The sequence below is a fragment of the Clupea harengus genome, chromosome 7 (assembly GCF_900700415.2).
Source record: "Clupea harengus chromosome 7, Ch_v2.0.2, whole genome shotgun sequence".
Taxonomy (NCBI): Eukaryota; Metazoa; Chordata; class Actinopteri; order Clupeiformes; family Clupeidae; genus Clupea; species Clupea harengus.
The window spans coordinates 12,479,449-12,506,084 of NC_045158.1; the positions used below are offsets into that span (position 1 = coordinate 12,479,449).

The 26,636-nt window shown below is 42.4% G+C and overlaps 1 protein-coding gene across 2 annotated transcripts; it reads right to left on the reverse strand.

Moving 5' to 3' along the window:
- Positions 1-866: 866 nt before the first annotated feature.
- Positions 867-26,402, reverse strand: nipbla (NIPBL cohesin loading factor a). Of its 2 annotated transcripts, none has more exons than XM_012828610.3 (47): positions 26,088-26,402; positions 24,749-24,898; positions 24,501-24,666; positions 24,176-24,306; positions 23,827-23,935; positions 23,508-23,653; positions 23,099-23,154; positions 22,042-22,132; positions 21,086-21,331; positions 20,414-20,827; positions 19,763-19,900; positions 16,564-16,716; positions 16,267-16,338; positions 16,080-16,169; positions 15,799-15,899; positions 15,597-15,683; positions 14,758-14,989; positions 13,183-13,334; positions 12,916-12,996; positions 12,616-12,716; positions 12,358-12,481; positions 12,037-12,119; positions 11,811-11,943; positions 11,195-11,338; positions 10,767-10,853; positions 10,267-10,493; positions 9,931-10,033; positions 9,263-9,361; positions 8,944-9,090; positions 8,381-8,515; positions 7,924-8,022; positions 7,697-7,750; positions 7,464-7,572; positions 7,127-7,257; positions 6,840-6,980; positions 6,628-6,721; positions 6,312-6,466; positions 6,129-6,219; positions 5,632-5,805; positions 5,142-5,332; positions 4,886-4,993; positions 4,543-4,743; positions 3,854-4,000; positions 3,244-3,593; positions 2,756-2,930; positions 2,378-2,578; positions 867-2,082 (listed from the first exon to the last, which is right to left on the reverse strand). In XM_012828610.3, exons 2-47 carry the CDS (start codon positions 24,810-24,812, stop codon positions 1,723-1,725), a joined length of 6,693 nt encoding a protein of 2,230 aa, XP_012684064.1. In that variant the 5' UTR covers positions 24,813-24,898; positions 26,088-26,402; the 3' UTR covers positions 867-1,722. The 2 variants fall into 2 exon arrangements, with proteins under 2 accessions (XP_012684064.1, XP_031426402.1); XM_031570542.2 differs by having other exon boundaries at positions 26,326-26,340.
- Between the last annotated feature and the right edge of the window lie 234 nt (positions 26,403-26,636).

The following is a 26,636-nucleotide window of genomic DNA, read 5'->3' on the forward strand; positions in this document are numbered from 1 at the left end:
AAGTTAATTAGTTGGTTAGTTAAATTAAGAATATTTTTTTTAATTCGTGAAGCATTGGTTGTTGCTATGACATTACACTGGATTCTTCCCCCAAATGGAATATTTCTATTCAGGCCTACAAACAATAGAGGATGTTGACTCCAGATATGACATGATGTAGCTATCAAGATTCAACCCACTGGCAAGAGACACAGACTACATGTTTATAACCATTACCAGATACAGTAATTCTTACGTGTCTCAGACCTGACCATCTGCCACCTGGTGGTGGAACAACTCCAAAACCTTAAAAGATAAAAAATCTTAAAAATGACTGAAATGTTAATTGAGCTAAAAAAAATCATTATCATTTCACTCCAAGACAGGTCTGCTGCCAGACTTTAGAAGAGACAGCGTAATATGTTATAAATAACACAATAATATTTACATGGTCATTGACAATACTTTTAAAATAGATTTGCAGGAAAAGACTGACATGAAAATATATATTCACAGCACTGCGTATGAAAAGAATGAAGCAAGATAGGCGCCTGTTAAGTTACAATATTATTTTAATAGCTCTTTGCCAAAATCAATACAAGAGTTCAACTACGTGGCTAAAAAGAACTATCCTTCCATATAAAACCATTCCGATCATATTATCATAAGCTTAAATAAATGTCCTTGTTTTAAATATCAAACTAGCTGCAAAGAGAACACTGTCAACCTTCTACACTTCTGCTCACACGTTAAGACCTAGGGTATGTGAGGTAGGAGGTTTTCGGTTTTGATTTCCAACAGTTGGCAAATTAGTGTCGTACAAAAGCCGGTGGCCTGTGTACTCCAGTAACGCATAAGGGAGACAGATATGAAGAAGATCAAAGAGAAAAAGCACACGTTATTTTTATTGTCTATTTCTTTTTTTTTCCTTTTAACTGAGACAGTGTGCTGAATATATCCACTCCACCCATAGCTTACAGAGGCTGTTTTGCCCCCCCAGGGAAGCCAAAGCAAAAATAAACAATAATAACAAAAATACAAGTAAAAAAGTCATTGCAGTATGTAATCTGCCACAAGTGCTTGGATTTTTTTTTGTGTTTTTCTTTTTGTCTGTTTGCTTTTGATAACCAGAGAGACTAAATACAACAAAAGGTACATTTACAAAAGAAACCCTTTGAGTAGCTCAAAGGTACTGCATGCCTAGGGTTTTGTCAATAAATTACATCAAAAAAGTATATCTCTGTTATAGTACAGCATAGACATACACAAAAAAATGGAACAGAAATGGAAGAGCTAAACTAATATAAAAGCCGTTCGGTGCTCTCGTACTCCAAAAGAACTTTGTGTCTCATTTTCGATAAGAATGTTAAGAAACTAATTTTTTCCCCCAATATTCACTTAATCTTTTTACATGTGTCATTACTTTTCAGATATATAAAGATTATTTTTTTTTGATGTGAAAACTTTTTTACACTCAAAGTAGAAATCAGACAGCTGCACAACAGCGAAGGAGCACCCAAACAATGTTTTCAAAACATTATTTTCCAGTGATACCTTAACCGCATCCTGGGATCACTTCTGTTTTTTTTCTTTCTTTCTTTTCTTTTAAATATATATTTATATATAAACAAAAATATGCACAGTATAAAGCAAGGATGCACCGTAACGCCGCTGGAGTAGTGTAGTGGGATTGTGGCCTCTGGGATTTGGCAGTTTTGTAGGGAGATCAGGCCCAGGGGCCCACTAGCTGGAAGATACCTTGGCCGCATAGAGCACACGCAGCGTCTGCGCTAATTTGTGGGTCAGCTTGTTGCTGGCCGTCAGGGGGAGTTTCTTGTAGATGATATCTGACTCCTTGATGGTATCCAGCCAAGGCACTAGTTTGCGTCCCTCGCGCCTCTTGGCCTCCGTCCAGGAGCTGTTGTAGGAGCCTGACAGCCAGCGGATGTTGTAGCCACTGCTGGTCCTCTGCACCACACGGGCGAGCTGAGGCCGGTCCTTGTACTGTGGGCACAGGATGGCCACCACGTCAGCTGGCTCCACCGTTTCCGACATGTTCCCCACTGCCTCCCTGCTGTCCCCACCACGCTTCGCCTTCCTGGCCTGGAGATGGGGAGAAAGAGATAATGGATATATGAGGAAAGGTTGAGAGGAGAGGAGAGGAGAGGAGAGGAGAGGAGAGAGAGAGAGATTAGAGACAACTGAGACCACGCCATTCAAGATATACAAAACAGACATTTTCTGAAATATCCCAGGGATCAACAAGTATCAGTTTGTTAAACACTAAAGCAATCTTTTTGAGGCGTTGATTGCAACTGCATACATGTGTGTGTAAACAGGCCTATCTAAGTAACGAATACTTCACAATGTCATATTGTATCTCTGAGCTGTCTCTTACCCCAGGGGTTTTATCCTCAGTGTCACTGTCGTCCTCCTCTGAGTCGGCGCCATGATGGTTCCGGGGGCTGTGGGCCGGGGCTGCGCTGGGGCCGGATCCTCCGAGCAGGGCGCTGATGGCTTTGTTCCGAGCGTTAGCACTTGCCTCTCCCTCTCCCTCCTCATCCTCATCTGGGTCCAGGTGCTCCATCAGCAACTTAAACTGAAGACAAGAGATGACAGGAGAAGATGAGACAATGGTAAACATGATATGTGGTAAATATTTTGTGACCCAGCAGAGACTATGTAGGAATTATACTAACACTCTAACACTAAAGAAAATGACATGAACTTGGCGGTCATCAGTATCTACGTTCGGAAAGGGGAAAGGGCAACCTACGTCAAGGTACTGTTGGACGATCTTCATCTTGAGGTCGTAAGTGATCTCAGCGTTGGCTACGTTGTTGGACAGGAACTCGAGGGTCTGGCGAGGGTTGAAGTGCACATTTTGCTTCCGATTGACAGCCTTGTCATATATCTTCGCTGACTCTGTGGGGGAGTACTTGAGGATTTTGCTGTGGGAGAGAGTTAGGCAAAATAATAGTACATTATTCAGTGGCCCTTGAGGTGTAGTTTAATCTTTCAGTATCTTTTTAATTTAAAATGGCACATGTTTAATGGTTATTAAAACTACAAATTCGATTTCCTTATAGCCTGTGCTTTCACAGAACTATGTCAATACTGTAGCACACTTAAGCTTCTAATCTGCCCCTTCATTAAGCTTAAGCAAAACAAGCAATTTGGCTGATTATATGCTTATAGCCAGATTTGCAACCACATTATTCTACCAACAGGTTGGATCTTGTGTTGCTATGGTAGGTAACTCACCCGTCCGAGAAGCCGTAAAGAGCTTTGAGGTGCTGTTTGAGGACCAGCAACAGCAGGATGCCCTGCGAGGCGCGGGCGAAGTCCAACAGGGGAGCGGTGTCTTCGGGCAGCCGCTCCATCACCACGTTGATGTCCTCCAGTTCAGTGTCAGACTCTGACTCGGTGTCCGCCTTCTTCTCTGCGGGCATCGCCTGCTGCTGCTCTTCCGGAGGCTTCTGCTTTGTTCCGTCGTTGTCCACGTCGACATCAGGGTTGTCCAGCTCCTCCTCGCTAACATCCACGTCCCACATGGCACTGTTGGCTTGCTTCACCTTCTCCTTCTTGTCTGGATGACCGGGCCTCTGCAAGGACTGGAGATACAAAAACAGCAGATGTCAGCCAAACACAAACATTGGGGTTTCTCATCCCAAGTAAAGGCATCAATGCGAATGTGTCCGATTAAGACAACATCAAAGTCATGTGTTTAAGAAAAAGATATGGAAAGTCATGGCAGGGAGTGACAGCATTATGCTTGTGTGGAGACAGTTGTTGAGTGTATGTCCTATGATGAAGAGAGAGCGAGAGTGAGAACTTGTGCATGTATAAGTAGTGAACACGGACGAATGACCACCTCTTTGAAGGTCTGCAGCAGATTGCTACCGGACACGGACAGCCTGATGTCGATGTGGTGCATGATGAAGAGCGGCTCTTCCTGGGTCTGGAAGGGGAAGTAGGCCAGGTTGTCTGCTACGAACAGCAGCATGTTCACCTCCGCCTTCTGCACGACGGACAAAAACAGACTCACATTAGGTTCACCTGAACAAACCTCGACTCTGCACTTCAGCCATGTCTATCCTTCCTGCCAGACAGTGGCGGGAATAGAGTGTGAGTGAGCAGTGGGAATAGCTGGCTCCAGCCCTACACAAGCAGAGCAGATTTGGCTGATTAAGCTGTCATGAGAGTAGAGTAGAGAGAGCAGGTGTGCCTGACCGGGCCAGGAGCAAACCCTGAACGACCGCACACATTGAGGCCATGAGTTAGCCCTCGAAAAACTTTGATTCTCAAACTCTCATGGCTGACATACCACTCTTGCAATCATCTGTCATTTCCCTGTCTTTCCTTTTTAAATCTGAGTCAACTGAAAGAGTGCTGGACTAGCAATGCTTAGGTAATGAGATACACTCCCAGGGAAATGAACTACTTTCTTCACTGTGGTGCATTTTTGGAAATGCATTTTGTAATAGCGGAGTGAGATCTTTGTCTCTGTTGGCCGATACCGTTCCCCTCTCACACACATCTGGAGTGAGAAGGCTAACTCACCGAGGTGTCATCGAACAGGTTGAGCAGCGAGATGAGGAAGGCGCGGCGGTGCTGCCTGTTGCTGCGCACCATGGAGTAGAGCTGTGAGCACAGGGCGCTGATGGACTCCTCCTGCCGGAAGCCCCTGATCATTCCCTTACGGTGCGCCATGATGGCCTCCTGCACCTGGTACGACATCTTCATCCCGGCCGCAGCCTTCATCTACAGGGGGAACGAGAGAGGGGGACAGGGTGGAAAAAAGCAACTCTGCATTATGATAGTTATGGAATTACTTTGGATTGTTCAAATATTGTTCTGTGGGAGTGGTGTCTTATGTTTCAGTGAACAGTGGACTGTGACTTACGTGAATGAATCCGGTGTATTTCTTGTCAATCTCCAGCAGCTGCTGGTCTGCCTTGTTCCTCATAGTAGGCTCTGGGTCTGTTGCCATTGCAATCAGGTATGGAACACACTACACATAAAGATAATATAAATATAATGAGATCGAGTTTGACCTGGCAGTTCTGTGTACGTCTCATATATAAGCAGATATGTGTGTGTAGTATGTGTGCACATCGTGATTAGATACAATGCACTGCAATTCCACTGCAAATCCCTACCTGCACGGGGTGGATGAGACCTTGGTTGAGGGTGAGGGCGATGACGCTGAGGGCAAAGTGGCGCACATTGGACTGTGTGTGGAAGAATGCCTCCAGCACCTGCTTCAGGTAGAGCTGCATGATGGAGCTGCTCATGCCGGACGTCACGTCGCCCATCTCCTTCAGGTCCTCCTGCTTGGACAGCTTGTTCCCTGAGCAGAGAGGGACAGGCAAGTGGAAAGAGTTCATGGCTCAGGGTCTTCTCTATATTGTCCGCCCTTGCTCTAACAGAAGTTATGTGTTTTATGCCACATCAGAACTTGGGGAGGCCTAAACTTTCATAGGCTGTCAAGGGCTGCCAAATTGGAAGGTGGTGGAGGTTCAAGTAGAGTGATATCCTGGCTGCGGCATCGCCTACTTCATCATAGGCCAACTTCAGTATAAGTTTGTCTGATCTAAGGAAAGCATAACTTGCATATAAAACATCTAACAGGGTGGGTAAGAGACTCACATTCCCTGTCGGCCTCAAGCATGCGCGTGTCCTCCTCCTGCAGGTACATCTGCAGGTTCTTCAGCACCTGGATCTTCAGGTTCACCGAACTCTTGATATCCGACAACAGGCCATTGTAAAGCCGCTTCACCTCGGGGATGAACATCAGGCTGGGGTGCATGATGAGCAGATTCCCTGTTGGACCAGCAAAGCACAGGTCAGGAGATAGGTACAAATCAGATGAAGCTCTACAGCGAGGAGCAGACACACCTATAGTGGTGGACCTCTGTTTTGTTTTGGTTACATATCCCATGGGAGTAGAAATACTGTATTTCTAACTTAGGAAACATATGTATAGCGTATTTCTTAGTGAGAAGATATTCCTGCTTTACAGAACCACTGGCAACTTGCTGTGTGCAGTTTACGCTATCCAGTTCTTGACATTTATATAGCAATAGATAGGTGTCTTAAGCGATTATGGATTTTGCCTCAAGGTCTGTTTAACATGAATTTCTTACCTAAGCCAATGATGGCTTTCACTTGCACCTCCTCATCCTCATGGGTTATGAAGTACAGAAGGAGCTCCAGAACCTTATCTTTGATAATGATCTAGAAAATATATATACAAAAATACATTTAGAAAGGATGAAAAATCAACCATCAACAACGAAAGCAGGATCAGTCACCCGATATGAACTCACTTGGCTGCTGCCCTTGAAGTGGTCCAGGTCAAAGTCGAAGTGGCGACACAGAGCGCCTACAGTGAAGAGGGAGCGCATCAGGACTGGCCGCTTGGCATCCAGTATGGAGTGGTTGGAGTCCTCCTGGTGCTGAACCTTCAGTTTGGTCAGGACGCCTGCAGAGTAGCACCACAAACCATCACTTAGCAATTCCTCAATGGACATTAATCATTGACAGAGGGTGGGTCTAAATTACAGTATCAGGAGCTTGTTCTTCAATCTACGACTTACTGAAGGTCATTTGGCATTAAATGTCAAACAGAGATGCTGAGCTCACCGTAGTATCGATTAAAGCAAGCCCAAACAAACTTGTAGTTGTGTGTCACTCTGTTGACTACAGAACCAAGGCAGCTCACACAGTGTTGGACCACCTGAGGAATAAATTCAGAAGAGCATTAAGGAACCAAACACAATGGAAGACTTTGACGTTTTGAAGTGGTGCCTTCTTGTAAGTTAGCTTCTTATTGTGAGGTTCAAAAGGAGACGCACCAGCATGCCGTATTTGATGATGAGCTTCATCAGATCCTCCTCAATGGTGGTCAGGTAGCTCTCGCTTGGATGCTCCATCAGAGGCACCACAAGCTCCAGGATCTTCGTCACATTGCAGATCACCATGAAGTCATTCTTCGACTGCAATTCAACACCAACATCATTAAGCATCACTTTACTGAAAGGAAATTTGATGAATGTGGTATAACCAGACCTCAAATAGATGAACTGTAATAACATCCAGTGGTTTTAAGCTAATGGGGTTCAGGAGTGAAGAGCTATCTTACGTTGCATTTGGTGGTCATGTAGGGCTGCATAGTCATGGCATGTTTGACCAAGAAGTCGGCCTTGACTTTGCAGAACAGAAAGAGGGTAGTGATGCAGGACACCAGCCGTGTGGAGTTCACGCTTTTATGCTCTGCAGGAGACAAAAATGTGATGTAAAGATGCCAGTGTTAGGATTCAACAGCTTTGGCTAGACTGACTCCTTGAACAGGTGAGGCTGATGAGCTTTGTCTTGGAAGCTAGCACTGCACTGTATTGCACTGATCTACAGCTACATTCATTCACATGTAGGGAGTACCACTGGAAAGACACGCTGCCAATGTAGAAACCATGGCTTACCTGAGAGGGATTCCTCATAGCGCAGCATGTAATCCACCAGACCGTCAATCAGCTGCACACAGGCTTTCCTGGTGGGCTTGTACGAGGCATCCTCCTCAACCTTGAGCAGCTGAGACACAAGAGACAACAGAGGAGTAGGACAATTACTTACACACTTATTGCAAATAAAGCAGAGCCCACATCTCTTGTTTCCTAATGTGAACCACATTACGTCTTTTTTCATGGACACTTACATTCTGTAGAAGCTGTTCAAACCAGTCGTAACCACTGTCTTGGCAAGCAGCAACCTGCAAGGAAGATTTCATTTTGAAAAGTGGGATTTTTTTAATTTATTACAGACCTTCTACATATTGAAAATTACAGATAATTTGGGAAATAATGACAGCTCTGTGAGAGAAGACACACTTATCATGTCAACATGGATTGTTAGAGGAACCCAGCAAGTGCCGAGTACACTCACCACATCAGTGATGTTCAGAATCTTCCTGTTCATGGCCTCTTTGTCATTGCCAGGCGTTGGGGTGAACCACAGCTTTTGGAAGGTTTCATTCACCAGTTTCTGAGAGTTCAAAACAAACAACAGTAGTGGTCAAAGTGCTTAGAAAAACCACGTGTCCCTTTTCAAAAAAAAAAAATCATCCTCCAAGTAGCATATATGTTTATAGCTTAATGGTGATCACCATGATACGCTTGGCAGTTTTTAGACAAATTAATAAATACATCTTTCCTATCCATGGAACGAGGACGGATAAAAAATAAAGAACACATTTTTGAATATTTGAAGACTACTATTTGTACAACTGTGTCTACACATTATCATGTGTAATGTGACATTTGGCTGTGCAAGAATTAAACATCAGTATACAATTTTTTGATAGACAAGACTTGAGAAGAAGTGCTGTTCAACGTTAGGTTACCTTGATGCCCTCTTCGTCATTGACCCTGCGGATCATCTTCACACACATCTCAGTGACCTTGCTGAATGTGGGCTGCTCCAGGCAGATGTCTCTCAGGATCTTTATCACCCTCTTCCTCACACTGATGCCCGTGTCCTGCGGAGAGTGAGCAGATATGAGCATCACCTCTCCTCTAAAGAGCACTGGGCAGTACACCCAACTGAGGCACACAAAACTACTCTGTGGAATGCTCAACAAACTAGCTGTGAGCTGCTAATGATGGTAACATCATATGAATCAAAATGCGTATCAATAGTTCCTGATTAATTAATGTTAAGGAAAGCCTGTCACAATCTGTTGTATCCAAACTAGTTGTCCAACAGAGCAACCTGACTGTGAAATACAATCAGGTTCCAAAGTAAAAGCAATCTTTCGATTTTAAGGTTTTACCCTTCATAGTAACAGTGCCCATCTAATGCAGAATCATGAACACACTTTTATTCTTTTTTTTTTCAACTGAGCTGCTAGGCTCTTTGCATTCTCCCAGACTAGAGTGAATGAGTAAGTGAGTAATGAGTACATACTAGTATCCTCTTGATGAGCATGTCGTAGTACTGCTCTGTGAGCTGGGGGCGGCTCAGCACGAAGCGGCCCAGCAGCTCCACGGCAGCCTCCCGCACGCTGGTGGATGAGTCCATCAGACGCCCATGAACCCCATTCTGCATGTCTTTCTGCAGGGGGATCAGCATATGACAGCTTGCATGTAAGTACAGACTACTGTGAGACAACGTTCGATATCCATTCCATTAAATAAATATTTAATATAAACTATATAATAAATTAATCTGTAGAAAACTACAGAAATAAAGGTTTTTCAACTAGAAGCATAGAGAACTTGCTCACCCGCGCGAGTATGCTTGGGTCCACAGCCACCACCTCTGAGAGGCATTTCATGGCTTTAGTCCTGACGGCTATGGCACTCTCTCCCAGGACCCTCAGGATCTGCAGCACCAAAATCAAACAAACGTATTGCTCATGTGGAAAAGATTGGCAGGACAACCTGCACTACAGCCTCTCAGGAAAGGTTTTTAAAGGAGCAAATATATGACAGCATTGTGAAGGGACCGGTATAGTTAATAAGAATATGCCATAGTCAATAATTCAATGATCTTATACCTAGTTATAATTGTTACTTTTATTTGGATTTAACTAGCATGTAAACATTCCTGGGTGAATATACCTTGGGCTGACCTGGGGAGTGAGGTGTGATATTAGACGCTCACCTTCCCCCCCAGGTCGACACAAGGAGCCCTGCACCCATGGCTCATTTGAATAGACAGCAGAACCCCTAAACTCAGTGTATTTAACAGACTGTCCCTCAAGGGATAATCAGATATGCTGAGGTGAAGTCCTGTGAGGGAGGATGGATCTTTAAGTCTCTGTCTCACAGTGGTCGGCCGCCATTCTTCAAGAATAAACCTGGATCCTGACTGATCAAACCTAACACTGAATCTTCAATATATGGTATAAATTATATCCTATTAATTGTCCAAATCGTGACTAATTCTCACCTGGGTCAAGTAGATGTCAAAGCTCTGTGCAAATGGCCTCATAGAGGCTAGGTAGCGCACAATCAAGCCAGCATCATCATAGTCCACAGTTTCTGAGTTCATTCTAGTGAGGAGAAGAAAAGGGAAAAAAAATCATGTACTCTTTCTGTTCACACTGAAGTTGTGATGTATTAACAAGTGGTATTAACAACAGACCAGGTTCTCCTAGTTCAGCATAAATGGAAGACCACTGATGACCACTTTCATTTCAACTCAAAAGATTTAACCACAGCAACATACTTGTTTTTTTTTTTATAAAAAAAGGACCAGTGTTCATTTCTCTATGGAATTAGGTACCTGAGTGTACTATACTGGGCAGGAGTGGTCTTGATGAGCTTGCGCAGGAACTTCTTGCGGGCCTCTGCTCTCTGCATGATCTCCCCCGTGCTCTTGAGCTCCTTGGCGTGACGTCGACCCTCCGTGTCGTCCTCGTCCTTGTCCTTTTCCTGGCCCTTCTTCATCGCCTTCTCTGCCTCTGTGGTTGAGTCCCTGAACCACTGTGCTACGTAGAACTTACGGGCAAACTGAAGAGCGAAAGGAATAAACATGAGGAGATAAGCAGACATGTAGGAGTAATACTAACTTTCAATGAGTACCAGCATTCTTATGGATACATGTGGACATACTGGCTTATGGAAGCAAGCATAGAAAAAATGTCTTCAACTGCCCTCTTCAGACATGTAAGGCATGGTGTTTCTATGGAATTTCTCAGATTACCAGATTTACCCAAAGTTGCCAAAGATAGGAAAGCAAACATCCACCAACATAGATTCAAAAATAGTAGTAAGATAACTCACAATCAGTGCGGGTGCAGTCTCTGCATTCTCTTCCAGATGATCCAACAGAGCCTTCTGGAGCTGCTGGATCTCATCATTACCTGAGGTCTGGAGAAAGAACAAGAGCAAACAGCAGAGATCAGCACAACTTATAGGCAGAGCTCAGGACTTGTGCTGAGAGAGAGCAGTCACTGTCAGACGAGGTGATTCATTAACAGTGGAAATTAATTCAGACAAATTAAATACAGCAACACTTGTGTAATTACCAGTGACACTTTGAATTAGTCATCCCCAATTAACAGTTTCTCCTGCGCAGGCACCCCCCAACTCTAAAACAAAATGTTGACAGCTCATGCAGGATTACACTTTGTGCTGCCTTGTGAAAGAACTCCCCAGCAGTGAATGAACTTGTAGTTGAAGTGGGGGAGGGCGGCTGCTTTGGCCTGTACCTCTTTGAGGATGCGGTCTATGGTGCGCTGGTCCATGTTGCTGGTGATTGCGTCTTTGCGGAGCCTGGCAGCCACAGTGCCCAGATAGTCCAGCGATGCCACCCTCAGAGCCATCTCCGTCTGCTTGTTGCTGAACTGGTGGACCTGAAACATGGATAGAGAGTTAGGGCTATGACAGGCAGTGAGGGCTCTCATGAGGAATATGATGATAGAAATGGTAAAGAGAAAATGCAAGTGAAAGACAAGAGGAATAAAATAAAAAAGTGTGTGTGTGTGTGTGTGTGTGTGTGTGTGTGTGTGTGTGTGTGTGTGTGTGTGTGTGTGTGTGTGTGTGTGTGTGTGTGTGTGTGTGTGTGTGTGTGTGTGTGTGTGTGTGTGTGTGTGTGTGTGTGTGTGTGTGTGTGTGTGTGTGTGTGTGTGTGTGAGTGAGTGAGTGAGTGAGTGAGTGAGTGAGTGAGTGAGTGAGTGAGTGAGTGAGTGAGTGAGTGAGTGAGTGAGTGAGTGAGTGAGTGAGTGAGTGTGTGTGTGTGTGTGTGTGTGTGTGTGTGTGTGAGTGAGTGAGTGAGTGAGTGAGTGAGAGAGAGTGATGATGATGGAGGATTACTGAGGAACATACCAGTAGTCTCCCCAGCAGACTGAGTAGCAGCTCTGCTGCTGGCCACTCTGGCTTGTTGACGGTGGACAAGAGGTCCTGCACAAAGTTCTCAAACAGAGGCCGGTAGTCCTCCTCCCCCTGCTTGCTCCCACACCTTGAGAAGACATCACAGACAGGGGCATTAACCTCCACCATTTCCCCTAAAGAAATATCATGCCAAACTAGTCAACAAAGAAACTGAACTGACTTTTTTAGGAACACAGAGAGAAAGTTCTGGGCTGTCCTCCTGGCTGTTTCATAGGAGTGGTTGATGAAAACATCCTCATCCATCTGTAGACACAAGAATAATCTTAACACCATTCACAAAAATGTAGCTATTTATAACCTACTGTACCAGCAAATATCAGCCTATGCTAAATTAACAATGAAGCAAGGCCAGATATCAGGTTCTATTTGCCAGCTATGAAAAAACACACTGTGGTATACTACAGGTACACTATACTACCTTTGTTACCTCACTGATGTTTTCTTGTAGGGCTACTGAACTAGTGACAGTGGGGTGCCTTACCCTACTATCCTCCATGGCATCCTGGTCAGAGGGCAGATGAACCACACAGTGAATGAGCTGCAGCACCAGGGCTGTCACCATCTGGATGTGCACCGACTCTCCGTCCGCATCGTTGCTGTTCAGCCTGTCAGCACACATCCAGACATAGCTCTGCGTTAGTGTCTAACGGCCTAACCATCTGTTTACATCTACTGTGTAAAATAAACACTGTGGTAGATAAAAGGATGTGATGCAAGGCATGCTTGTCAGTGAGGTCACCTGAAGTTCCTCAGACTGCGCTTGCTGGTGGGCAGTCTGGCCAGAGAGGTGAAGATCTCCTCCAGGATCAGCTGTCTGTGTTTCTCATAGCGAGAGAACACCTGAACAGGCACGAGAACAAAGTAAGTGTGTGATGATGACAGCATGATGACACACAGTATGTCTGCTGAAACATGTGGCTGCGGCTTTCAGCACAGCTGTGGAATCTGGAAGGGTCATTTAGGCCTGTGTGAAAGTTAACTGGGAGTGCAGCGTAATAGCTGTTTTCCTGAGCTTGTGTAGGCTGCGAGGGGAACTCACCACTGTCACTAGTTTGATGGCGCACAGCTGCATCTCGCTGATGTTTTCCACAAAGAAGGGAGTGATGCCCATAGAGGACACCTGTCAGGAAGGAAGAGAACATGATCATTAAACAGACAGACCGGTGGTGACAATTCAAAGGAGGGAGAGAGAGTGAATGATGGAGAGTGACAGAGACACAAAGGGAGAGGGAGACAGACAGACAAATGAAGATAAAAAAAGAGACAGAGAGAGAGAGAAAGACAGTGTGAATTCAGAAGCACATACCTGCAGGATAGTGGTGTCGGTCAATAGCTGGATATCAACCAGCTCAGCGACGCTGCTCACAACATCACAGACTTTGTTGTAGAGCATGATGATGACTCTCTGCTTGCTCGTTGAGCATCTTGCCCGTTTGGCTCTGGAACTCAACAGACCTCCTGTGACAAACACCAAAAAGGTTCAGTTTGTAGACGTATTTGAATCTCCTTCAAATGTGTGTGTGTGTATGTATGTATCAGGGTTTCTATTAGCCGATAATTACTATTTTTCGCAAGGTAAAATGTGTTTAAAAAAACTGTAAATAAAGAAGTGGTAAAATAATGCTAATGTATTCTTAAACAGGCCATTTGTGCAAATAAATAAATAGCTGAACCATATCTTATTGTTATTATTTTACTTCATTGATTGATGCTCTTCCTACTCCCATTAGACGGCGTATGTAGAAAACAAATTTGATTTTATCACAATTCATTCTCTGTGAAGCTTCAGTCTGAGCTTCGCCTTCTAAAGCCTTTACCACATCTACAGTAATGGCAATAAATAGAAAATCTAATTTTGATCGTCAGACACGGCATGGTGATTAGCTAGTGAAATTGTTCTATTTCTACAAGAGCGCTATCTATCGGAAACATCAGTGGCTCACTGGGTTTGTTTGAAAGCCTATAACGTAGCAACCTCAGCAACCTTAAAAAGGGTAAATAAGCTTATTCGTTTCACTGGTCGAGTTTTATTCGTCCAAATCACATTTTGATGATAAATGACTTAAATAAATAATTTATAGGATTTATCTTGCCTCGTAGTGCCATTGCATTGATAATAATAGTTGCATGTTATAACTTGCAGCAACTTGCAGGTTATAGCTTGCAGCTATGCAAGAAATACAATTTCACCACGATTGAGCTATCGACAGTAAACAATGCATTTCTGCAGTCATTTTGGTCTTGAAATACTTAAAAAGCTAATCTTGAGTTTCTTTTTTAAATTTGTACGTCTTTAATTCTTTAGTTTCACGTCTATGATTGCTCGGCAGGACAGTTTGACAGTTTTTGATTGCATCAAATAAAGAGGTGTCAAGCACAATTGTGCTGCGAAGATGCAGTTGCAGCCTGTGGTAGACAGGTAGGAATCAGCACATTATCTATTCATGTTGAATTTGGTTGACCACCCTAAATCCAAATGCACACCCCAGGATGACTTCCTGGTAACGGTCAGACTCATTTGAGGACGTTGCGATTCTTTTGTCAACCTAGGTGTACCTGTCATTATATAGGGCACATTATATTTGCAACTATTTTGAATTTGTCCGGTAAAATTAATTCTTTCCAGACTCTGGACTGGCAAGAAAGAATCCTAGCAGAAACCCTGGTATGTATGTATGTATGTACAACGTCTATGTGTGTGTGTGTGTCTCTCTGTCTGTCACAAGAAAACTGTGAGGAAGTGCCACCAGAAAAGGAGTCCAAAGCTGGAATACTCCTGATATAATTTCACCCCTACCCTACTCCATGTATACATGCCTGGAATCAGATGTAATGAACACCCAAGACTGCCCCCCCTAGACGTGTGCCAGAGTCTTCTTACCTCCCTGAGGGTCCAGCCGGTACACAGGGTCGTACTGGGGGTAGAGCGTGTTCTGCAAGTGGAACTTGGTGTACTGCAATGTCCTCTCAATCACATCCTCGAAGTAGACAGCCTTGGGCATGTGTGGCGACGTCATGATGTTGAGCGCTGTCAAGCACGCGTCCGCTGATTTGGTGACGCGCTCCATGATGAGCTCACGCCACATGTGTTCCTCATCCTCTGTGTCATTCTCCTAGGCGAAAACAGACATGGATGGTCAGAAGATGCATGGTGATTGTAACGGATCAGAGGTGCCTAGCTCCACTGAATGTCTCGCTACTCCCATGACCATTACTACGTTTACCAACTTGACACAATATTAATAAAAAAATTGGTCCCACTTCTTATTTAATTTTGTGATGCAAGTAATGCTCAGTGAATTACTAAGTACTTAAACAAGTATATGTGGTGACAAGGACTACATGGTGTCTGGGTCACATACACATACAAATGTGTGATTACATGAGAAGAACAGCTATCTGATGTCATTTTTGTATTATTACAGTATCATACCATTGTAGTACTGAGGATTTAGAACAGAAAAGTGACTACAATTTACAAGAAAGAAACCCTGATATACTATCCTGCACCGTCCCTCACAACTCTGGGAGCTAGTCATGGTCATTAGGTGGTCAACTACCATGGTAAACCAGGTGTGTCTAGTTAGGCTCAGAGCTTAATTCTGCAGGATGGTAGATCACCAGGTGCAGGATTGGGTATCACTAATTTGGAGCTGGAATGTGAGGCATTAGAAATATTATTGACAGTATTGACTGAGTGCCGTCTCGGCAAGTACTCACAGGGTTCATGAAGGTAGAGAGATTCGACCCGTCCTGGATGTTCTTCTCCAAGATGCTCATCATTTTCACCAGTCTTTCAGATGGAATCTGACAATGGTCATGACAGAAAGGTCAAATGACAATACACAAATTAATTAATCTCTTAACAATTCAGTATCAAATGAATTCATCTAATTTTGTTGAGGTCTTGTGGCTTTGTTACCTTGCAGGTGATGCCCATGGCTTTGATCTTGGCTGACTCACTGGCCAACTCGCTCAGCTGTTGTTTACCCAGCAGCAGCTCCTGTGGAATTTCATCATCATCTGCCAATCATGAAAAAAAGGGGTGAAGTTATATATGAGACCTGTCCTAGAATTGTAAGAGGCTCAGACTATACACGTGTGTAAAAAAAACACCTGAGGTGTATTCACCTTACTCATGAATAATTAAAAGATGCTTGGGATACTGAGATACTGTAATGTGTAACAGGCTAAACTATTCACCCTGAAGAGAGAAGTCAATGTCCTCCAGGTTTTCTAGAATGCTGTCCAGACTGGCAAGGAACCTCTTAAATGTGGAGGAGTCCATCATTTCTGTGAAGACACCATGTTAACACAATCTTCCAAATCAAGTACTATCCTCTAAAAACGTTATAGATATAGAGGACATAAAGTAAAAAGGACTGGCTACCTTCTGGTGTGAGCTTGGGCTCATATGCCTTTCTTTTCTTCTGCTTCTCTTTTTTCTGGAGACTCCTTGCAACTGCAAAAAGAAAATTAGTTTACTCTTAGACCTGAAAACTGAATTTGTTCTTAAATCAGCACAAGATTCTCTTTCCATCAATAGTTATTGAATAGTTCCCACCATGTAACTGCAGCAACAACAGGTTCTCACAAAGACAAGTCACTGTGACGCATGAAATGAATGATCTACTGATATTAAAGATTACACAAGATAGTAATTCTGCTGTCAGAAATATGTATTTACCATCACTCAGGCTGGGAGGTGGCGGTGATTCCCGGTCAGAGGCATCAGGGCTATGGTCTCCATAGCGACTTCGCGAGCTTGTGCCTCTCCTGGGCTCGGGCTCCTCATACGCCCAGGCTCTGTCTTTCTCCTTTTTCTGGCGCTTCCTCACAGCTGGAAACAAAAAAACAAAACTGTTAAGAAATCCCACTTCGAGACCACTCTCACAATGGTTAAAGCAGCTCACTAGGGAAAATGTCATTCTTTGTTTTTCATGTAAAAATATAACTGCGATGGCCCAGACGGGTTTTGTACGGAGTTCTATAAAAAATTCCAGGATCAACTAGCACCTCTCCTTCTTTCAGTGTATGAGGAAGCATTGGAAACCAAAGTCCTCCCACCCACACTCCGACAAGCATCCATTACACTACTACTTAAGAAAAACAAAGATCCACTTGACTGCTCATCTTATAGACCCATCAGTTTGACAAACTGTGATGGTAAAGTGTTTTCCAAAGTAATTGCCCTCCGTCTTGAGTCAGTCCTACCGGATTTGGTCTCATATGATCAGACTGGATTTGTTCAAGACAGGCAGTCTTATTTTAATTTGAGACGCCTGTTTAACATAATTTATACCAAGTCTGATAAAATAGTCCCTGAAGCAGTCGTATCTCTTGACGCAGAAAATGCATTTGATAGGGTCGAGTGGGACTATCTCTTTTATACACTACATAGATTTGGGTTTGGCCAAAATTTCATTAAGCTAATCAAATTAATATACACTGACCCTACTGCTTCAGTTTTTACCAATTCTATCTCCTCTGATTACTTTGGTCTACACAGAGGGACCAAACAAGGTGACCCCTTAAGTCCACTACTTTTTGTTCTAGCTATAGAGCCACTTTCAATTGCATTAAGAAACAATGGTAAAATAGAGGGTATTGTGCGTGGGGGCCTAACACATACTGTCTCACTATATGCTGATGATTTATTATTATATGTCACCAACCCAGTTACCAGTGTACCTGAAGTCCTTGATGTTCTTGAACATTTTGGAAAAATATCAGGGTACAAGCTTAATTATAACAAAAGTGGATATTTTCCTATTAATAAAACTGCTGAAATATATCCCAATTTACCCTTTAAGCTCTCAGCTAACTCATTTACATACCTAGGTGTAAAAGTTACCAAGTCCTATCATCACTTATTTAAAAACAACTTTGCTTCTCTTCTGGAACAGACCAAAAAAGATATTCAGCGGTGGTCCATTCTACCATTATCCCTTATTGGGAGAGTAAATTCTATAAAGATGAATGTAGTACCAAAATACCTTTATTTATTTCAAGCTATACCTATATTCATACCAATGTCATTTTTCAAAGCCTTCAGCCAGTCAGTATCTTCTTTTATTTGGAATAGTAAAGCTGCACGTATAAGAAAAGAATGTATGGAGAGACCTAAAGCCTGTGGTGGATTGTCCCTGCCAAATCTCTGTTCATATTACTGGGCTGCTAATTTAAATGCTATCTCTCTATGGCTAAAGGAGTTGGATGACACAGCCCCTGCGTGGCTTCAAATTGAACTTGCTACAAGTAGGCCACACTCACTTCCTGCTTTACTCTGTGCATCTTTACCAACAATAGTGAATAATGTGAATGGAAATGTAATTGTGAATCAGTCTTTGCGTATCCTCAAACAATTCAAAAAATGCTTAGGCATCCAAAACATCTCTATCTACTCTCCAATAACAAATAATCATCTTTTCCAGCCATCTCTGTTAGACAATGGCTTCAAGATCTGGCGTGATAAAGGTATACATAGCATAAGGGACCTTTATTTTGAAAACACTTTTGCCAGCTTTGAACAGCTGTCCGCAAAATATGAACTGACAAATGCTCACTTCTTTCGCTACTTACAAATCAGAGATTTTGTGCGTAAGAAATTTCCTAACTTTCCAAACCTCCCTCCCTTATCCTGCTTGGACTCTTTGTTAAAGGATAATTTGTTAAAAAGAGGTAGAGTATCAATGATTTATGCAGAGATCATGAACATACTGAGTCCCTCTGCATCACATATAAGGGCGGAATGGGTAAATGATATTGGGGTAACACTTTCTGATGAAGAATGGGAGATGGCTCTTTTTAGGGTACATGCCTCGTCTATTTGCTCAAGACATGCCTTAATACAGTTTAAAGTCTTGCACCGTCTACACTATTCAAAAGTTAGACTTGCAAGAATATTTCCAGATATAAACCCTGTGTGACCGATGCAAACAGGCGACCAACGGCCATATGTTATGGTCTTGCCCAAAACTTACGGAGTTCTGGGATTCCTATTTCAAAACAATTTCCCAAATATATAACTATCATATTCAGCCATCATCTGCAACTGCCATCTTTGGTATCACACCGTGTTCAGAAGAATCCAATCCACTAGCAAACCTACAACGGGTCATTGCTTTCTCCTCATTATTGGCTAAGCGTGCCATTCTTTTTAAATGGAAAGATCCAAAGCCTCCAACACATAGTCAATGGATAAGAGACATGATGCAAAACATAAAACTAGAAAAAATAAGATGTACACTGAATGGCTCAATGAAGAAATTTCATAAAACATGGGATCCTTTTATACAACATGTAAATATGTTACCTGGCCTAGAACTGTAAATATATATTGTCACTGTAGTATATCTTGTTACTTGATCTGCCCTACTCATATACCGAAATATAGGGTTATAAATGTATGAAATATATAATAATAATATATAATAATAAATAGTATATAATAATATTATATGAAATATATATATATATATATATATATATATATATATTGTATGTATATATATATATATATATATGAATATAAATAATAATAATAATAATATATAATAATAATAATAATAATAATAATATATGAAATACTGGGATGCTGTTTTGTTTTGTCTTTTTTTTTTTTCTTGTTCCCTTAGGTATGTCTGTCATTTGTCATGTGAGGTGTCAATTGTTGTTGTAATATAATTTTATATCATATAACTTCTAAAATGTATTGTCTGTAAAGAGGTAAAAAATCACAATAAATAAAGTGTTTAAAAAATATATATATATAACTGCGTTTTAAGTAGTCTGATGACAAAACAAATTTTAGATGGGTTTGTGGCCTTATAGACTGGCTATATAACATGATATGTGACGTGTTCCACTGCAATGCTTTTACTTACAGTCTCGCTCAGTGTCGCTGTCGTCGCCGGAGCTGACCTCTGCATACTTGGGCCTGTCATTGGCTGTGCCTCGTCTGCGTTTTCCCAGCTTTATCCGATCACTAAGCAGCATGCTGGAGTCCATCTCTGCTTGCATTTCTGGGAGACGAAACATGCAAGGGTTTTAGTTGTGCCTTACTACAATCAGGCCAACACCATTCAAAGCGAGTAAGAGGTGAAAGATGTTGAGATTCTCAGCAGTAGCAAATGTTATTGTTGTATTTGTAAGGGCCATTCAATGGCAAAATGCCATTTCAGTTAGAGCTTCAACAAGTCCACTGTCCCTTGTGGCCCAGGATTCCCTGTCTGGTAACTAACGAGCATTTACTGCAGCTGTGCCAAGTTGTGCAATAGTTAAACCCAGCAAAACTGAAAACAGATACACCCTGGGGACCAGTCCTCTGGGAGAATCCAAATCAACAAACACACTATTAATTCAGCTAATAGTCTGTAAAACAGAAAACAGGTGCAACATAACCATCATGGGTGTTATATGACCTCTTTTTTATGTTTGGCAACCATTTCAACACTACCCAGTTTGACTTTGTTGTATACAACACTAAACTGCAAACATTTAATGTTTGTGAGTGTCATCATAGTTCACGCTCATACCTCTGCTAGAGCGCTCTGAGTGCTGAAGGGGCTTGTGCGAGCCCTTGGAGCTCTTGTGTTTCTCCTTCATCAGCTTCTGCACCTCCTCATGGGAGAGCTTCTGCAGCACCACCACAGGTGCGGAGCCCTTGCTGACGTCTTTCTGCTGCCCCTCTTGGTCCTCTTTCCTGTTTCTGTCCCCTTCCGGAATGTTCCTCTGTGACCCTGACCGCCGGAGCCTGCTTGAGCTCGAGACTCCTGGGCCCTGCTGGGACTGCTCCTGCCACCTCTGGGCATCCGAGTGGGAGTGCTGCAGAGGGGTGCAGTGATCGGCTAAGCCAGCCTCCTGAGGGGCCATTTGGGGGCCAGGGTGGTTCTCCACTGCTCCCGGGTCCTGAGGGTGAGGGTCTGGTTTGCGCTTTTTAAGCGGCTTGTCTGAAAAGAGAACATAGCCAAATCACATAAACTGCGAGAACAAATAGCCAAGATGCATTCATAACCTGAGACACAATGGGCAGTTGTCTACATAAAACATTATTCCTATTTATTTTAATTGCCCATTCACTTTCACAACTAGCTTTAAAACATGTTGTTTAAAAGATGCCTATGCAAGATTTTACTGGCAAATAAAGCACAGCTAAAATGACAAAGGAAGGATGGGTCATTTGTACACTTATACACAATAACACCCACCTTTTTCCTGCACTGGCTCCCCTGGCATGAGACCCTGCCCTGCCTTGCCTGCATTGAATGGCAGCTTGTCTTCTGAGGTCATGAAGTCATAGGTGGCAGCCTTATCCGCTTGCCTGCGTTCACCTTGGGCCACCTTGCCTCTCTTCTGCTTGTGGTCGGGGGAGTTGAGCAGGAGGTCGGGTAAGCTGTCTTGAGGTGAGGAGTATGGCGGAGGTGACTGCATTATAAGTGGCGGGTGGGAGGCAGCTGAATCAGAAAGACAAAGAGAGGAGTAATGTGACTGCATCTGTGGATCACACAGTATCTTAAAGAGTAATCCACTAATGTTGTCAATGAATATGTACTGGGGACCCTTGTCTATGCAGAGCATACTTAGATTAGATTCATCTTTACTCTGTTATTACAATTCCTTGCAACTATTGTGAGGGTCGCCAACTGTCCCATATTAGCCGGGACTTCCCGTATATTGACTGCTAGTAAACTCTGTAATCACCAGACAACACTCTTACAGATCCTACAGTAGTAGCACATCATGTGCTGACATCCAGCTGTCATCCAATCACAGGCCCTCTCATATGTGCATCAGTTATACACATGCAAATGCACCAATTATTGCATGTGCAACTATGGAAAAATCGGTAAAAGAGAAAAGACTGTGCAGTGGGAAGCAAAAATGTGAAGCAAAAAACAGTGACTTGACGAAACCCTTATGTACTTTATTCTTATAACCCAACTATAAGCTTCCACATAAATGCACAAGAAGGCCACACTAGCTAAAGGTGCAAGCAATATCAGTGCATTCCTCATGGCATCTACTGCAGAAAATGACTAAATGTTTTTTTGGCTGTAAAGGTCCAAACTAAACATACACATTTTTTGCTTTTCCAATTGAACAAGAATATGATTATACACTGTATATTCACACAACGTTGGGAATTGTGCCAGTGTTTCCTCACCTTTGGGAATTCCATCTCTGTCTGTGGGTGAGCACACCGCCTGTGGTGACCTTAGAGGAAGTGAAGCGTTTCTCAAGGACTGGTCCCTCTCCTGGAAATATCCAATAAAAGTATGTCAGGCATGGTCAGAATGTGATTGTCATGATCTCTGACAAGACATCACATATCATGGTCTGCCACTCATCATGTGACATCACCAGCTGGATGGCCAGTTTTTTTTAAACAAGAGTTAAGGTAATGTTCTCAATGGAGATCCACTTCTCCATGGAAAGTCAATAAAATAACATTCGAGAACCTGAAACTAACGTTATCTAGAGAACTAACTTACCCATAATTTCCTCAAAGCAGGCTATCTAAGTTAGCATAAATTATTAACGGTCACTTTAGCTTTTCCACATTAAAAATGTCTGTAGTTGGTTGGTAAATTAACCTTACGTCTGGGTTGAAACTCATTGAAGACCAAGCTGACTAACCACGTTAGTTGGCTGGCTGGTTAACGTAACAAAACGTTTTTAACTTGCTAACGTTAGCTGGTGAGCTAATTTAACGTTAGTGGAGTTAGTTGAATAACAGTTATGATAGCCAACTATGCTAGCTGTTGCTAACGTCTGACAGGCTAAATCAAGCTATAGTGATGCTACAAAATAGTGACAACTGATGCGTCTATGTACCTGTTGATATTCTAGTTAAATAGATACATCCATTAAGAGCTCCATATACCGTTTCGTAAGAGCTCAGATCATTTCCCGCTGATATTGACTCTGACTGAATAATGTTGGAATGCTCAGATTTTCCCGAAGACCACAATTTTAACGGTTTATGTTCGTGCGCATTCGACGGTACTTGAAGTTAGAAACGTAAGAACACCTGTTAGCCTAATTGGGATATTCATTTTTTTTAAATCCTTATCTCCACAGTTTTCTGATAATGAACATAAACCCTTGATCATTTTCAATGAAAACTCAGCAGAATAAATAGACTATTTCCATAAAACATAAGTGAAGGCTTAAGGAAACTACTGTAACGTCCACACAGTGAGTGTAAAATGTACAAATACCTGATTTTCATGAATGTTCCTCATGCCACCAGGGATTGTGGGGCTCAGTACAGACCCTGTAAGACGAGCATTACAACACACATTCAGACAACTATAAGGAGCTGGCTAAAACATCCAAATGAATTTGAAAGTGACAAACAGCTGCACAAAAATGATCCAGTACATACTATTGAGACATTATCACACCTTATTCAATTTAAAATGAAACCAATAGTGTATTCAATTGTGGAATCCTGTTTGCTTACAACGATTATAAAAGGTTTATAAATGAAGAGACATGACATTCAGTTACATACAAATAAATACATGTATACAAGCAGACACTTAAAAAAATCTGCTTAAGAAACAAAAGTCTCAGATATCTTTTATCTGATCTGAAAAGGTGTTAATTATGAAAATGAGCTCTCACCTTGCTGCATCTGTTGCTGCTGATTATAGCTGGGTGGATGAGGGTACTGCATGTATGGGGCCGGACTCTGAGGGGTGTAAGGGCTGGACACGTGGCTGTTCTGGGGAAACCTGCTGCCAGGACCCGTCTGCTGGGGGACAAACCCACTACAAACACAAATGAACGGTAATGTAAGAAATACCGTCCGGGACAAGGAACCATGATACTGACTACAAATTCTAAGAATGTAACATCCCGTCTTGTCTATTTCTCGATCACAACCGTGTTGAGCCTACTGCACTAGGGTGGATACAGTCTCAGGCTATATTTTGACACTCACCTAGTTGGGCTCTGAGCCATGGAAGCAGGCTGGTAATTTGATGGAGCTGGGCTGTTCTGCATGGCATTTTGAGTTACATTATATTGTGGTGTCATAGGCTGCCTTGTGCCTGTAAATTAGAAAACACCAAAGCTATGTTAGCACAATGCACTCATTATGTCCTATTTTTCTAAAGATTCTGTATTGCCTTTAAAGCTTTTAAGCGGGCCTCTAGACACATGTTTTTATTTGGAATTCCTGTTGGTGTAAGCAGACCGTACATTATTATACATTACATTATTATTATACCTGATTTGTCAGATAATATGTTTAGCTTTTACAAAATGTAGCCACAGTATGTGTCACTTGCCATCCTGAGTCCCATATTGAATTGGCATATTTTTTTCCCTGAAGATATTAGGGCTCCTGGACAGAACAATCTGCAGCAGGACTGGCATGTCACCTTCCAGATCATCTCTGCCCAGGTTGTTCTTCAGTTCTCTGTTGGGTACACAGTATGCTTTATGTGTGTGTGTGACTTATGACTTAACACACAGACAATTAGTAAAGTACTTTTTACCATTAGCAAACCATGCTTTGTTTTAAACACTAGGAACAGGGATTAATCCATTTAAACAAAATTGCCTGTTAGCTTCTCACAGTATGATACCCTGTTGAGAAGTGGAGACACTCACATGTGTTCAGTGGACACCTGGCTGAGACTCTGGGACAGCTGAGCCACCAGATTCTCATCTTGGCAAGCCAGAAGACAGCTGACCTCCTCAGCGATGCTGCCATTGTAGAGTAAGCTCTTAGTGGTGGTAGCAGGGTGAGGGGAGGGCAGAGGCAGTTGGTTCAACACTGCAAGGAAAAAGGGAGAGATGTGAAACAACCTAATGTCAAAACCAGAATATTTCACTCTAATTAATTAGCTTATACTTACAGTCTGTGAGACTGGTGATTCCTGCTACAGTGGTGATGGGGACATGGGGCGTATCCCCATTCATACTGGAGACAGGGTTAGGTAATTGTGTTGATGCACAGATTGCTCAGTGTTCACAGCTCTCTGGCCTCTTGTCACATGACAGTGGGTCTTCAGTAAGTTGAGAAGTTGATGGAGAAAATAAGCAGACAAATGTTAGTTATTTTTTCATAAGCTAAACTTGCAAAACAACATGCATAACGCAAAAAGACACCGTGTACTCTGAGGTTAAATATATTTAAGGTAATATATGTTATCACACTAAAAACATAAAGCAAACGCATCTAAATCTCATAGCTCCATCCATCGTCCATTACTACAATTTCAGTTTTCATATTTCTGTAGTTCTACGAAGGATGTACAAGGAGGAAATTGAAATTGCCTGACTTACTATAACCATAGCAAACTAAGCAAATGTATTATGTATTAAACGGGTCAAATTAGATGTTCGACGAAAACATGTAACAAATTGCTCTCCCTGTATGATTACTGAAAGAATATGATGTTGAGACGTTATTAACTGTAACGTCAGGTTTTTCAGCACAACCGAGGAAAGGGTACTTGGTAGTTTGCTAACTGCCTTATAACATCCAGGTGCTGGTTTGACTAGCTATAACGTCAGCTAGTTGACCATCCTTGCTAACTAGTTATCGCTAGCAACCTAGCTACAATCGTTAGTTCTGTGCTTGGTAGGTCGATACATTAAGTCAGCTAGTAAACTCACAGATGTCTAAAGTTAACGTTATATGGGTTCAATATCAGCTTCCTAAATTGTGTGCGAATCATAACTTGTTTGGAGAACATTGCCTAGCTTGCTAGCTAATCACTGTAGAAGACGTTAGCTAATGTTTTAGCTACTGCTTTGAATCAACTTCTGCACAGAAAGCCAGTCAACGTTAGATAGCTAGATAGCTAACGTTATAGAACAAACACAAAGCTAGCTAGCTACGTTAGCTTAATTGCAAGTACTCATATCTGAAAACTGGAAGGCGTTGGCAATGGCCCGGTGTGCAGTTTGTGCACGTTAATGTGAACGCATAAAAAGCATAACAAGGTGTGCTCTCCGTTTATTCATAGCTGGTAGAACCAATGGATAAATGAAACCAGAGTTGACTAGCACGTAGCGTAACCAGGCAGCTTAACTATGAGGATAATGTATTTGAGCTAGGTTGAGCACCGTTTCGCCCATTTACGTTTTTTCTTAAGAAAAACCGCCACAAGTACATTTGCTACACTTAAAGCAACTTTAACAGCAAGCGTAAACAAACGGCTCGTTTCTGAGAGATGTAGCTATCATTACCCAGAGGCCTCCACTTCTCACGATGACTTCTTGGAATCCTCGGACTCAAAACAAGACAATCACCGCACGCATACGCCTCTCAGCGGGGAAATTGCCACATAGTCAGGCCGTCCATGATCGTTAAATGTACAGTTTATCTTAGAGGTTCTTAGAGATGCAACGGTATGTATAAAAATAGCAAAGATGGTTGCAAATTACTTAAGAGTCGCAACAACTATGTGCATGCAGTTATATTTACCTGTAGTTGGGTTACGAGAATGCTAGATAATCAAAGATGGGCTCAGCTCTGGAGTGGTGTGGTCTTTGGCTCCCCCTCCTGGATATAATGTATAAAAACCAAAACATTGCGACGTGGGATGGTCGACAGCCGTGCTATCAGAACATGCACTGGACAAGTCCCTATAGGGCTAGGTTAAAGGCTTTGATCCAATAATGTATGAATATAGTATCTTCCTTTCAAGAAGTTTGTTAAGTATGTATGTCACAATGTTGGCCTTATATGCACCTTGAGATTTCTTTGTATTTTAAAGTGTGCTATACAAATAAAAT